Source organism: Phascolarctos cinereus, unplaced genomic scaffold (genome assembly GCF_003287225.1).
Source record: "Phascolarctos cinereus isolate Bilbo 61053 unplaced genomic scaffold, phaCin_HiC Scaffold_3;HRSCAF=262, whole genome shotgun sequence".
Lineage (NCBI taxonomy): Eukaryota > Metazoa > Chordata > Mammalia > Diprotodontia > Phascolarctidae > Phascolarctos > Phascolarctos cinereus.
This window is the reverse complement of record NW_027555736.1, coordinates 240,114,178-240,129,296: the sequence shown is the minus strand read 5'-3', so window position 1 is coordinate 240,129,296 and position 15,119 is coordinate 240,114,178. Positions and strand designations below refer to the sequence as shown.

At 36.8% G+C, this 15,119-nt stretch overlaps 1 protein-coding gene across 1 annotated transcript in view; it reads right to left on the bottom strand.

Annotated features, from left to right (window-relative positions):
* The window catches only part of MNAT1 (MNAT1 component of CDK activating kinase), a 248,167-nt gene that overhangs the window by 123,604 nt on the left and 109,444 nt on the right, over positions 1–15,119 (bottom strand). Inside the window, 2 exon segments of the mRNA XM_020986494.2 lie at positions 571–696; positions 8,771–8,911. Of these exon segments, the coding sequence (XP_020842153.1) occupies positions 571–696; positions 8,771–8,911 (267 nt within the window).

Here is a 15,119-nt window from a genome sequence, read left to right as displayed (position 1 = left end):
ACACTAGACAATAAATTGGGGGCACATAACAATTCAGACACTAGCCAATGAACAATTATAATTATATGCTAGGAGAAATAACAACAGTGATTAAACATGTGTTCTTCCAGTAATCAGAAAAGGTAAACCAGCAATGCAAAAGTATAGCTATCTAGAAAAAAATCACAACTATACCCCTAACCATTTAACCAATTTTATTAATTCTCTTTAGGCAACACTCTTTTTCTCATGTTTCTAAAATTATAAAATACATAATGCATCAACACTGAATTTTTGGAGAAAGTCTCTTCAAAAATCATTTTAAGTTATCACAGGAAAAATTATGCCACTTTCTCTATTTAGTACAGAGAATATGCATTTACTGCTGGTTTAATCAAATTATTAAACTATATATATACTCATTTGGTTGTTCTTATGTAACTACATCCTAGATACATTTATTCTTAATCACCTAAACCTTTTAGCTATATTTTCTATTTGCAGTGAAGAATACAATATAGCTTTAGATTTTACAGTATTGTGATCACTGAAATAAATGTCTCTTTCTAGCAAGTAAACCCAAAGGCTTACCATTTTGATGCCTGTGGAAAAAGTCACTGGTTTTACTGGTTTAGTTTTCTCTAGCTGCATTTCCAGTTGTGTCGATCTATCTTTATGCTGTGCTAAAAGTAGAGCTGCGGGCAGATCAGAACTCTCCTGTAACGGAAGTTAAGGCATATTATGAATAAAAACTTTTTTTTAAAAGAGGCATAAAGTCTTATATTACAGCCTTATCTATAAGCATTGCTATAACATCAAATTATCTTTGAAGAAAGCACTTTACAGAAAATATTAATAATCCTGGTTATAAGTAAAAGCTATTGAGATTCATTAATCAGAATAACTTGTGAAAAAGTTTTGGTTTGAGATTTTTTAAAAATGCATATTAAATAAAGGATCATATTCCAAATCTCAAATGCTACCAAATTAATTAAAATTTAAAAAACTGTAAGTTAAACACAGAAAGAATAGTACAAAGTAATATAACTTGGATCAGATGTTTATCTAAGACACATTCTTTTTACCAATGAACTCGAACCAGTTTGAAATTGTTTCCCATTTGATTTCACCTGAGGCCATTTGGAAATGATCCTTACTCTTTTTTGCACAATGGCACTATTGTAGGTGCAACTAACAGCATATTTTTTTTCCTCCTTTCCTAACATTTTTAGGGACTTCAGCCAATTTTTTAAAATTAAGTAACAAAATGATAAACACTTAAAATTTCACATTTTAGCTAAAAAAGAACAGCTGTTAATATACATCTGTACACAAAGGCAAGCACACCTTATATATTACAGAAACAGAATAAGTGCTGGTTGAATAATTGTTATTAAAGTAAGGCTAATTACATCTATGAATGCTGAAGTATTCTAACTTTAACTGCTGGGGAGCTAAAGGTAAAGCCTAAATCATATCCAGATTCTCCACTTGCTCATGATGTGTTCAAGGTCAAAAACAAACAGAAATACATATCTGCATCACATGCTTTTTCTATATTCACAGAACGAAAAGACAAAGATAATGGATAGCAGGGAAATAACCAAATAGAGGTAGCAAGTGGAACAGTGATAGAGCACTAGGCCTGAAGTCAGGAAGGCCTAAGTTCGAATACAGCCTCAGATATTTACTAGCTTTGTGATCCTGGCAAGTCACTTAACCTGTGTTTGCCTCAATTTCCTCAACTGTTGTGAGTGAGAATCAAATGAGATATATTTATAAAGCACTTAGCACAGTGCCTGGCACATAGCAGAAGCTATGTAAATGATAATTCTGTCCCCCCACTCCAGAATATTTCTAAAACAGTTACTAAATCCCTAAGTCATAAGAATCAACCTATTCATTTTACATCATGCCAAGATAAACTCATTAAACATTTTTATTATATGAAACCAGTATGCCATAGATTTAGAGTAGATGAGACCATGAGATAATCTTATCCAACCCCCTCATTTTACAAATGAAGAAGCTGAGGCCCAGAAAGTTTAAGTGATTTGCCCACAGTCACATGCATGTTAAACTGCTGAACCACATTTTGAACTCAGGTCCTCTTAGACTGCAAATTCTAGTTCCCTTCTCCCTCCCTTTCTCCCACACCCCCATATAACTTGCTGAAGACGGGTTATGTGGCCGAATTAAAATATTTAAAGTATAGTCTAAGCATAATAAGACATACATAAAAAATTCAAATGACACATGCTTACTGACTGAAATATTTATAATTTCCCTGGAATCAAAGTTATTGTTGCAGAAATGTTTCATAAGTAAATCTGAGGCAACAAGCCACATTAACACATACACACAGACATATATATACACATACACAAATGGGGTAGGCAGTAAGAGTTGTGACATTTTTAAGCTATTAACAAAATTATTCATTTTTAAAGACAGTAAAGATAGAGAACACTGACTAGACCCAACCTACCTTTCCATACTTATTACATATTACTCCCCTTTACCCAAACTATAGTTTGTTCATACATAGGACTCTGTCTACCACTGAGATGATCCTTCCAGCTTCTAGTGCCTTCTCCTCCACTTTGTTGATTAAAAAAAAAAAATCTGTTTTTGTACATACCTAAATAAAAGTACATGTTGTCTCCTGTAAATAGATGGTAAACTCCTGGAGGAAAAGAGGTGTTTTTACTTTTACTGTTATATCCCCAGTACCCTGCACTATACATGGCACAATAAATATTTGTTAAATGAATTACTTAGCTATATTTAACAAGCAAGATGTCACTCAAGTCAAACATACGAGAAACACTGTACTTCTATGCTATGGATAAGTTAATTAAAACACTATATTCCTATTATAATAGTTATTATAATAAACTGCAATATCATTACAGCTGATCTTTTGTTACAATGATAACAATAATATAATGGAAAAAACATGGAAAGATTTCAGAACTTTGATCAATGCAGTGACAGTGAAACATGATTAGCACCTCTTAACATAGTGATCAACTATGAGCATACATTTTCAGACACAGCAAATTGTATTGACTTTCTTGGATTCGCTGTACTTGTTTGTTACAAGGGAGGATTCTTTGATAAGGGTAGAATGAGTTACTTGGAAGTGACAACAAGGTGTTTTGTTTTTTTTAAGGCCATCAGTAAAACATATCCAAAAAAGAAAAGATGATAATCCAGCCTTGACCTAGACTTAATTCTGATTTAATCTTCACCAAAAAGTCTAAAGTGTTTAGGTATTTCAAAGAGTTAAATAGCCAAAATTTAATAAATGGTAAAACTCTTAAAAGGCTGAAAACAAATCTGTTATTGAGGCACAGGATTTTCTTTATGAGTGTTTCACCTCTGCCTCTAACCTGCTCAATTCTGATATATTACTCACAAAAATTTATAGCCTAAAAGCTTTTGTGAGTATTAAAGTAGAATTAAGCAGAGACTCTGCTTATACCCCAATAAAGTAAAATAAACTCCATCAAATGCATGGGCTCTGGAGAAGGCATAAAATGCAGATTCAGGCTTTCAAGTGATTTTATTTTCAGAGCTTGACATTTTACCTCGAAAGTCACCCGGACCTACATTTATTACCTTAAGGTAACTTGTTTAATATTTAAAGAAACTTTAATAAGATTGCCTGTTATACTCATTAAAAGCCTTATAATGATCACATTAAAAAAGATTATTTTTAAACTGCTTTTTTGGCAAGCCATCTGGCAAACAATATTTCTAATAAAAATCAAGCAATATTAGACAATAATATTAGCTCATACAAAATTTTAGACGTTATGGAATTTTCACTGTGTTTTAATGTATCAAGAAACTGTTCAAAAAAATTTCTTCCAAACTATTAAGGAAATACATTTAATTATATAGCACAGTTTAAATACACAGACTTTCTAAGCAAGATTATGGCGGATTGGGTTACACTGTATGATTTAATACTGTAAAGTTAGAATCCTAATACATACATCACGCCAAGACCGAGAGCTTTGGTACATGTTCCAAATCCAATCAATGGAAAAAGAAAATCATCCCCCTTCCACCAAAAGACCTAGCAAAAAACTATCACTGTCTAAATTAGCTCAGGAGAACAAGCCTGAACATTATAATTTCTAAACCTTTTTAGAAATAGTAACTTTAAATTTTACCTTGTAAGAAACAAAAGGAACATCAGGCTCCAACTTACATTTGAATTAAAGGTTAGACAATTAAAGTAACTAATTGAAAACTGGAGATTAAAACCATAATGGTACCCTAACTAAATCTATTATATTTAATTGTATGCTGGTACACATTATAAATTGCTTGGGATTATTATCTCCTTGTTATGTGAGCTAAACAGTTAAACAGAATGCACTATAATCACTTGCAGATGAAGAAAACAGGAAGTGGAAAGAAGAAACTCACAAAAAACTATATTAACTCCAGATTACACACGAAACATACTTGAGATAATTTCTCCTCTTGCTTCATGACACAAAGACTTTAAAGGAGAGATTCTCATTTGAATCAGCTCAGTGAAGCAAAAACTATTTACAACTCTGATGGACTGAATATACATGTGAAAATAATTACTCTAAAAACTTTGTTAACCCCCAAATCAGGTTTATATTGAAATAAATCCTAAATGGATTTTGATGTGTGGATGGGAAACACCTCGATGTAAAAGAGCTTAAAAAGTGGCTTTTTTTCTACCAAATCAAATCCTTTTTCATGATCAACAAACAATCAGCACAATAGAACCTCATATTCTCTATATTTTCAGTTAATTTTGAAAAGGCAAAGATGTGGTCTTTACTCTCATCATTGCCTTGGCATTAGCTCTCCCTATTTGGCAAATTAATCACACATTTTGTTGACTAAGACACTTTCTGGGCTGTGATAGTTGCCTTGTTCTGTCAATTAACTCACACTGGTTAAACTTCTGAATGAAATTATTATAGCTGGTGTTGACGCATTTTCCATTTCTAACGTTCAATTACTCGTTTAAATAATGTAGATAATTCAATTTAAATTGCACTCCATATTGTTACCACATTATTCTTTGCTGTTGTTTACAAATTTTATCCTAGTTGTAATGAGTTGATGCCCTATGAGTAGACAAATGACAAATGAGATGTAACAAAGAGTCCAGGTTGAGTAGGAATTCCCTACACATGGTGGGGTAATCTGTTGATTAAATCAAGCATAAGTACATTACATAGCCTCTTGGAAGAGATCTTCAATCACTCAAAAGAATACGACCTGTCCATTCACACAAGAAAGACCAAGTAGATGAAAAATGCCTAATATACAGATTTTAACATGCATTTCCATATATACTCTGTGGAGACTTGCCAACAATACGTATATCTGGGATAAAGAGTACAGATGGACTATAACTGGAAAAGAAGACAAGATCAGGCAGAATTACTTTCTCAATCACAAAGCTTTTTGCTGTCTCCAAAGACTCCCATAAAAGCAACGTTCCTTATTTTCAATACCAACATTTTACTGATGGTTCTATGCAGAAATGAGATATGGAAACACCACAGCATCAAAGAACTAAAGATGAGCACCACAAAGAAGGAAATGGTGGGTTCCATGAGTAGGCTACAACAAAGACCTCTAAAGAAGAATAGATAGTAAAGGATGTCATCAAAAAATTATATAAGTCAGTCAACAAATATATTTACTAAGTGTCAGGTACTCTGCTAAGTGCCAGAGATACAAAGAAATGCAAAAATATAGTCCTTACTCTCAAGGTCACATTCCAGTGGGAGAGTCAACAAGTAAACAACTTCATACATACAAGATACTGAGTAGATGGAAGAGACTCTCAAGGGAAGACATGAGAAAAGAGGACTAAGGAAAGCCTCCTGCAGAAGGCAGGATTTGCAGTAAATCTTGAAGGGAGCCAAGAAAGGCAGGGGGTGAAGGTGAGGAAAGAAAGTATCCCAGACAATGGAGACAGACTGGGGGAAAAGGCACAGAGGAGGGAAATGGAGTGTCATGTAGGAGGGCAGCAAGGAGACTAGTGTCATTATACTGTAGAATTCATAGAGGGAAATAAAAAGACTTGGAAAGATAGGGGGAGATCAGATCATGAAGAGCTTTAAAAGCCAGAGTATTTTCTATTTGATCTTACAGGAGATGAGAAGCCATTAGAGTTTATCGAGTAGAGAATGTGACACAGTCTGACCTGATGGATTGGATTAGGGAGTCACTTGATTCAGAGAAACCATATAGAACGCTATAGTAACAGTCCAGTCAGGAGGTGATGGGGGCCTAAACTAAGTGCAGGCGACATGAATGGGGGAAAAAAGAACACATGAAAAAGGTGTTACAAATAAACTACAAGGTTTGCTAACAGCCTGGATATGTAAGTTGAGTGAGAGAGCAGTCAAGGATGACACATGGTTACAGGCTTGGGTGGCTGAAAGAATGGTGTATCCTCAGTGGTAACAGAGAAGTTGGGAAGAGGGGAAATAAGGGTGGGAGAGATAGTGAAGTCATTTTTGGACATTCTAAGTATGAGATGTCTATGATCTATTTAAAAACAGGTACAATACTGGAGCTCAAGAGACAGGCGAGGGCTAGATAAATAGATCTGGGAATCATCTGCAGAGAAATAATCATTGAAGCAATGGGAACAGATGAGATCAGAAAGAAAGAGAAGAGGGCCCAAGACAGAACTTTGTAGGCATGACATGAAGATCCAGCAAAGGACTGCTTGGAGAGATAAGAGAAGATGGCTAACAATGCTAAATGCTTGAGAAAGATGGAGATTTAAGAAGATATCAGATATGGCAATTAGGAAAGCATCAGTAACTTCAGAGAGAACACTTTCAGCTGAAAGATGAGGACAGAAGACAGACTGAAGAGGGTTTAGAAGAGAACTGTAAACACCAAGGAGTTCAGTTGAGGAAATAGATAGATAAAGGATGATAATGAGATAAAGGATGATAATAGCTGCTGGGCATGATAGGATCTAGTAAGGGTTGTGTTTTTTTAAAAGATGGTGAGACTTGAGTATGTTTGAAGGCAGTAGAGAAGAAGCTAATAGATAGGGAGAGACTGAAGATTAAAGAGAAAACAGGGATGATAGGGGTGGGAACAATCTGTTGGAGAAAGGAGGGAGTAAAGGTGGGGGAGTAGGGGAAGAGATCAACTATACAAATAAAAGACTAAGCCTTGGAAAAGGACAGCCCATTTCATCATCAAATGCTGATATGTAAAATAAGATAGTGGAGCGTAAGTGGGGAGTGATGTCAGAGGAATGTGACGTAAGGAAAGGAGAAAAGGGAACTCATGTCAAATGACATCAGTTTTTTTCAAGGAAGTATAATAGGAGGCCCTCAACAAAGAGAGTGGATGGAGTAGTGCAAGAGGACTGAAAAGAGAAGAAAAGGTTTGGCACACCTGCTGAGTAGACTGGGATAGGAAATCAATCAGTCAGGAGTTGGAATGCTCTTCTTAGCACAGTGCCTGGTATTTACTAGGTGCTTAATACATGTTTACTGATTAATTGTTTGCTACACTGGGAACTCAGCTAAGATGAGTTAGCATAAATCTGTAATGGACCTAGGCAGCAGTCTTGTGATTTTCTCCAATTCTATTAAGTATATGAATAGGAGCAAAGGAGACAGATGATAGGATCAATCCACAGTTGGAGTTTGGCAAAGGTTAATCAGTGGTGGGACAAGGGAGCAAAGAATTCAAGTTTAGGAGACGGTAAAGTAGAATTGGTTCAACAAAGGGAAAAAACCATGCAAGCAAGAAAGTGTAGTCAAAGGAGGGGCAACGACCTGGGATAGTTCTGAGGAATGGAGACATAAGGGATTATACTGAGACTGAACAGTAAGTTTAGGAGAAGTGGGCACAAGAAAGATGGGAAGATAAATATTATAATTCTATAAAGGAAATGTACAGTTCTAGAAAGGTAATAAAATTTAAATCAAATACAATGGACAATGTTAGTGCCACACTATTAAAGTTAAAGCACTTACACCTCCTTTCTGTTAAGAAATAAGTAAACTACAAAAAGTGGAAAGTGACAACTACTATTAGTTATAGTCATGTTACTAGATGGGTGGGAGCAATTTTTTTGTTAGAAACAGTCTTACTTCAAAACAAAACATATCAACAAAGAAAATAAAATAAGACTAGAACCTTGCTACTTTTCACTCCATAATACTGTAGTACAGGTGAGACATTGTCCTTCTGAAAATTTCCAATATTAAATGTACTAAAATAGAATCCACAATGGATACAAGTAACATGAGATTCCAACTCCAATATATTAATATATTGGATAATAATAAAATGGGAAAATAAAAAATAATAAATTTTTCTCCAATACAGACTCAAGCTCTTGAAATGTTTAAATATAACATCTAACATTAAAATAGAGAACTAAACACTGAAGGCTAGTATTTTTTTAATCTTGAACTGGTAAATACTTCAAAATAAAAAGTATCAGCCTTCTGTGTTTAGTTCTCTATATATTTATTCTGAAGTACTTAACCAGCTGAGGTACCTAAGGCAGTACAGTGGTTAGAGCACGGGACCTAGAGTCAGAAGACCTAAGTTCAAATCCAGCCTCAAACATATACTAGCCGCGTGATGTTGGGCAAGTCACTCTTAATCCTGTTTCCTCATCTGTTAAATGAGCTGGAAAAGGAAATAGCAAACCACTTCAAGATCTTTGCCAAGAAAATGCCAAATGGGGTCACAAAGCACTGGACATAACCAAAACAACTGAACAACAACTTACCAGTTCATCTAAGAGGGCCTGCTTATGCTTCCTTTTCAGAATCTGCTGCAACTGTTCCTCCTTTTGTATAAAGAGTCTTCTTTGTTCATTTTCTTGTCGTTCCACTTCTAAAGCTTCTTCCAACTCCTCCTGTTCCCGAGTCTAAAACAATCATCACACTCGTTTAACACAGGAGGTTCCCTACAAATATTGACTCTATATACCAAATTTAACACTTTATCAGAGTTTAATGTTAGCAACAATTTTTTTTACTTAATAGTATTTTTCCAATTACATATAAAAATACTTTTCAACATTCAATTTTGCAAGATTTTGAGTTCCAAATTTTTCTCCCTTCCTTCTTTCCCTTCCTCATCTCCAAGACAGCAAGCAATCTGATATGTTACACATGTACAATCATGTTAAACATATTTTCACATTAGTCATGGTGTGAAAAAAGAATCAGAACAAAGGGGAAAAAACAAGAAACAACAACCAAAAAAAGTAAAAATAATATACTTCAATCTGCATTCAAACTCCATCGTTTTTTCCCTGGATGTGGACAGCATTTTCAATCATGAGTCTTTTGGAATTGTCTTAGATATTGCTGAGAAGAGCTAAGTCTATCATAGTTGATCATCGCACAATGTGGCTGTTACTGTGTATAATGTTCTCCTGGTTCTGCTCACTTCACTCAGCATCAGTTCATATAAATTTTTCCAGTTTTTCTGAAGTCCATCTGCTCATCATTTCTTACAGCATAATAACAGCATAATTCTTGTAATAATTCTTATAGCATAATTATTCATATACCACAACTTGTTCAGCCATTCCCCAAATGATGGGCATTCTCTCAATTTCCAATTCTTTTCCACCACAAAAAGAGCTGCTATAAATATTTTTGTATGTATGAGTCCTTTTCCCTTTTTTATGATCTCTTTGGGATAGAGACCAAGTAGCAGTATTGCTGGATCAAAGGGGATGTATAATTATATAGCTCTTTGGGAACAGTTCCACATTGCTCTCCAAAATGGTTGAATCAGCTCACAACTCCACCAACAACACAACAGTGTTCCAATTTTCCCATATCTTCGCTAACATTTATCATTTTCTTTTTCTGTCATGTTAGGCAATCTGATAGGCATGAAGTGGTACCTCATAGTTGTTTTAATTTGCATTTAGTGCTTTACAGCATTTTTTTCATGACTATAGATAATTTTAATTTCGTCATCTGAAAACTGCCTGTTCATATCCTTTGACCATTTATCAATTGTGGAATGGCTTATATTCTTATAAATTTGATTCAATTCTCTATATATTTGCGAAATGAGGCATTAATGAGAACCACTGGCTGTAACAATTGCTTCCCAGCTTTCTGCTTTCCTTCTAATTTTGGTTGCATTGGTTTTGTTTGTGCAAAAGCTTTTTGATTTTATGTAATCAAAATTACTCATTTTGCATTTTATAATGTTCTCTACCTCATTTGGTCATAAATTCTTTCCTTCCCCATAAATTTATTGTCAGCATTCTTAATAGTTATAAGAAAGAATGGTCATAAATGATTTTCACAGAACAGTAATTTCTGCTTTTTTTGGAGCTCCAGTATCTCATCTCACTTTCTGGTTATTACCCACTACTCAATAAAAATCTGAAATATTCCTCAGAAAATCTTCCACATAAACTATACTACAACCAGATACCAAATCATAACAACGAAGCTCATATACCTCTTTACTTAAGTCATTTCTGAGGACTTACAAGCCATTTCACACTTAAATGCCAACACTCCCTTGTGGCTCAAAAAACCATGGATCCTTGCCCTTGACAAGGCATGTCTGCAGGATTCAGACAAACATTTGAGCCCTGTCACAATGTGGGCCCCCTCTAGCCTCACCTCTTCTACAGGAAGCCTCCCCTCCAACCAAGGGCTCTCTCTATTCAATACCTAACTATGAAAGAAGATTCTCTCTCTCTCCACTGATCTAAGTCCTAGTCCTTCAAAATTCAGCTGCGAGCCCTATCTTCTCCATAAGGGCTTCACTGGATTGCTAGTCCTCAGCTTTAGTCTCTCCTCTGAATTTCTATGGCACTTATTATGCACACTACTCATGTGGTACTTACCACAAAGATCTTGTGTTATTTGTCTTTGTAGGTATATATCCTATATCCTCAACTGGCCTCTAAGTCCTTTAAGGGTAAGGACTCTTTACTGTACCTCTTTCTAAATGATCTGCTAACACAGTTCTCTGCTGCAACAGGCAATTAATACTGGTTAATGGTGATACTGATGGTGAAACAGCAACGTATATATCATCTGCACACATTTATGAATTTTCTGCCAATCTGAAACCTTGTACTTGAGAAATTTAGTATTTCTCAGTGACAATTCAAAAGCAAGTTAAGTGATTCCCCATTCTGTGTTACTTAAATTTTTTTAAGAATAAAGACAGTTATATAAATATGTCTGCCCGTGTTTGCCATGCTTTGTGAAGCCAGGGAACTAATCTTAAATTATTACTAGTAAAATCCACCATTCAGCTGGTAGCAGTGAGCAAAACGGCAAAGAAGCTAGAGAGCATTTAGACTCTTGAAGATTTTGCCAAAATCACTTCAAGCAAACAAATAAGTATTATGCATCTACTAAATTCAAGATACTCACTGCATCAGATACTAGGGATAAAAGACAAAGGACACAGTTCTTAACCTCAAAAAGCTTATTGGAGGTATATGAGAAGTACACAAATAAATATGAGACTAGACATAATGTAATAGAGATCCAAACAAAAACCTCAGGGAAAATTTTAGAAAGGCAAGCTCACTTTCATTTAGGGGGTATCAGGGTGCAGATGGGGGAGGGGGAGATGACAATCAAAGAATATTTCATGAAAGTGGATACTTGAGCTAGACTTTGAAGAAAAATAAATATTTCAACAAAGATGAAAAGGAAGTGCATTTCAGGCATGAGGACTGGCCTATACAAATGCATGAAGATTAAAAATTAGGGAACAGTAGTTCAATTTGGCTTGATTATTGAGCATATGAAAGGAAATAGTTTTCAATAAGATTGAAAAGATAGGCTGGAAACAGATTGTAGACAGTCTTAAATGCCAGGCAACAGAGTTTATATTTTATTATACATAAGCAATAGGGAGTTGAAAATTTTTAAGTAGAGAAATGACACAGTCATACCGGTGTATAAAGAAATTATGTGATGGATGGATTTGAGAAAGAAGACACTAAAAGAAAAAACAATTAATAGGTTATGATAATTTGAGCTAGCTGAATAATTGATCAACCAACTATCATTATAAGCACTTACTATGTGCCATGCACTGTGCTAGATACTCAGATTACAAACAAAAATAAGACATACTCTGTCCTTTAGAACTTTACATCCTAGTGGGGTATAGGGTGTATTCAGGGAAGACTAGTACCTCTAATATGAGGGCTGCTGAGCCCTTTTCTGGACTACTTTCCACCTTTGGTGTCTACTTGATCAACCTAACTCTCACCTGCAACTCCAAGAAGCTATAGCATGCACAGCAGCCACATTTTGGTAAACCATTTCAGCTGACGGGCTAAACCAGGTTGAGGGTAACCAAGGGGTCTCAAACCCATCAGTGAGTTGGCAGGGGTGGGGGGGGGAGGTGTCTACCCCAAGCAAGTGAAGACTTCTTCTGGTGGAATGGAAGAACAAGAACAATTTGTTCCAACGGCCATGAAGGCAGCTGAAGCAGATGCTGGGGAGCGCTTAGAGCTTGGTCAGACATCGAAGACGCCAAGGTCATCCACTGCATCTCAAGCCATCACCAGTCACCTTGACTCTGTCCCACCACTGGACTGTGATGTCTCCAGAAGGGACAGTGAGGCCAACGACTTCATGCAACTCTGCCTCACTGAAATCCAATTTACGCACGAATCAAAAGACATCACCATATCATTTTACCATTTTTACCTATCTCAAAGTCCTGTGGTGACAGGCAAGTGATGAAGCAGCAGGTACAGATACGCTGAGCCAGGTCATAGGGTCATCTTCTCAGTGAAAGCAGTGGTGAGATTCAGCAGCACCCTGAGTGTCTGAGCAGTTTTTTTTCAGGATAGCACTGCTCACCTCCTGCTATGAGGAAGGGACTAGAAAAGCTGCCCTAAAAATGGTCTGCTTGCCCAACCCTGGCCTGATCACCACAGCTGGTGGGGATCCCACCCTGTGGTCAAAACACAAATAAAACATACAAAAGCTTCTACCAAGATGATCCCACTCACCATTGGCACGTGGAATGTGCACACACTCACAGACAACACAAAATCCAGTAGACGTGGAAGACTCTTGTTGCAAGAGAGCTGAGCAGGTATAACATCCAAATAGCAGCCCTGACTGAAGCAAGGCTGGCAGACGGAGGCCAGTCTACTGAAGCTGGATAAGCGGTTTTCTAGAGTGGCCACAGTGAAGGGGAGCACTGTGAAGCTGGTGCAGGCTTGGCAATCAAAACTCATCTCGTTTGCCTACCAAAAGGAGTGAATGCCAGGCTCACGACAGTGCTATTGCCACTTGTAGGAAAACGCCTCACCACCACCATCAGTGCCTATGTTCCCACCATGATGAACCCTAATAAGGTCAAAGAAAAATCTTTTAATTTATTGACTTTTAGTTCACAACATTCACTTCCGTAAGATTTTGAGTTCCAAATTTTCTCACCATTTCTCCCCTCCCCCCAACTCCAACACAGCATACAATTTGAAATAGATTCTACATTTGTATTCATATTTAACCTATCTTCACATTAGTCATGCTGTAAAGAAGAATTAGAACCAATGGGAGAAACCATGAGAAAGAAGAAACAAAAAAAAAAAAAAGAAAGAGAGAGAGCAAATAATATGCTTTGATCTGCATTCAGACTCCAGTTCTTTTTTTGGATGTGGACAGCATTGTCCATCATGAGTCCTTTGGAGTTGTCCGGTCAAAGAAAATTTTACGAAGACCTGGAGACTGTTATCGTCAACATGCAAAAGAGGACAAGTTTATAATTCTGTGTGACTTCAATGCTAGAGTAGACTCAGACTACCAGACGTGACAGGGAGTCCTTAGGAGGAATGCAGTTGGAAACAGCAACAGCAATTGTCACTCACTACTGAAGACCTGTGCATCTCATGACCTTCTCATCACCAACACAGTCTTCTGTTTACCTAAACACAATGAAATTTTGTGGCTTCACCCTCACAGCAAACACTGGCATTTAATAGACTATGTGATTGTAAAAAGGACAGACAGAATGTGAGAATGAGGAAGGCAAGTGATGAACTGATTCTAGACTTATCCTTTCCAAGCTAAATATTCACATTCAACAAAAGCAGTGGCCCTATGGCAAAATGACTACCAGAAGAATTAATGTCAACAGATTAGAGCACTTCTCTGGGAAAGAACAGTTTGTTGCCAACTTGGCGGGAAATTCCAGCCAACACACAGATGGCAACAGTGGAGCAGAAAAGGAGTGGGCAGCTTTCAGAGATTTGGTGTACAGCACTGCATTAGCTCATCTGAGTCAGAACACTCACAAACAACAAGACTGCTTTGACGAAAATGACGGGGAAATTCAGAAGCTGCTAAATGAAAAATGAGAACTCCACAGGATTTATCAGCAGGATAGTTCATCCATCTCTAAGAAGGCAGCATTTAATTCCATCAAAAGTAAAGTACAGGGGCAGCTAGGTAGCACAGTGGATAGAGCACCATCCCTGGATTTAGGAGGCCCTGAGGTCAAATCCGGCTTCAGACACATAACACTTACTAGCTGTGTGACCTTGGGCAAGTCACTTAACCCCCACTGCCTAGCCCCTCCCCCCAAAAAAACATAAAGTACAAGCAAAGCTTAGAGAGATGAAGGATTTGGCTCAGTAAGAAGGCAAATAAAATTCAGTTTTATGCTGATAGTAACAACCCAAGGTGCTTTTATAATTTGTGGGCCAAAGACTTATGGTGCATCTCAACTATTTGGTGCTGATGGAGCCACACCGATTAGTGATAAGGACATGACCCTAGAAAGATGGGTTGAACACTTCCATAGTATTCTCAACAGACCGTCAACAATCAACGCTGAGGCCAACGACCTTACCTCAGGTTGAAGTTAATCCCTCCCTAGCTGAAGTTCCAACTGAAGAAGAGGTTTTGAATGTCATTAGGCTTCTTTCACATACAAAGCACTTGGTGCTGATTCTATTCCAGCTGAGATTTAAAAGTTTGGGGGTCCACTGTGCATACAAAAGCTGACTGAAATTTTCCAGGTTATACGGCAAGAGAGGTTACCCCCAGGTGTTCAAGGATGCCTCCATTGTCTATCCCTATAAAGGCAAAGGAAATAGATTGTCTTGCAAT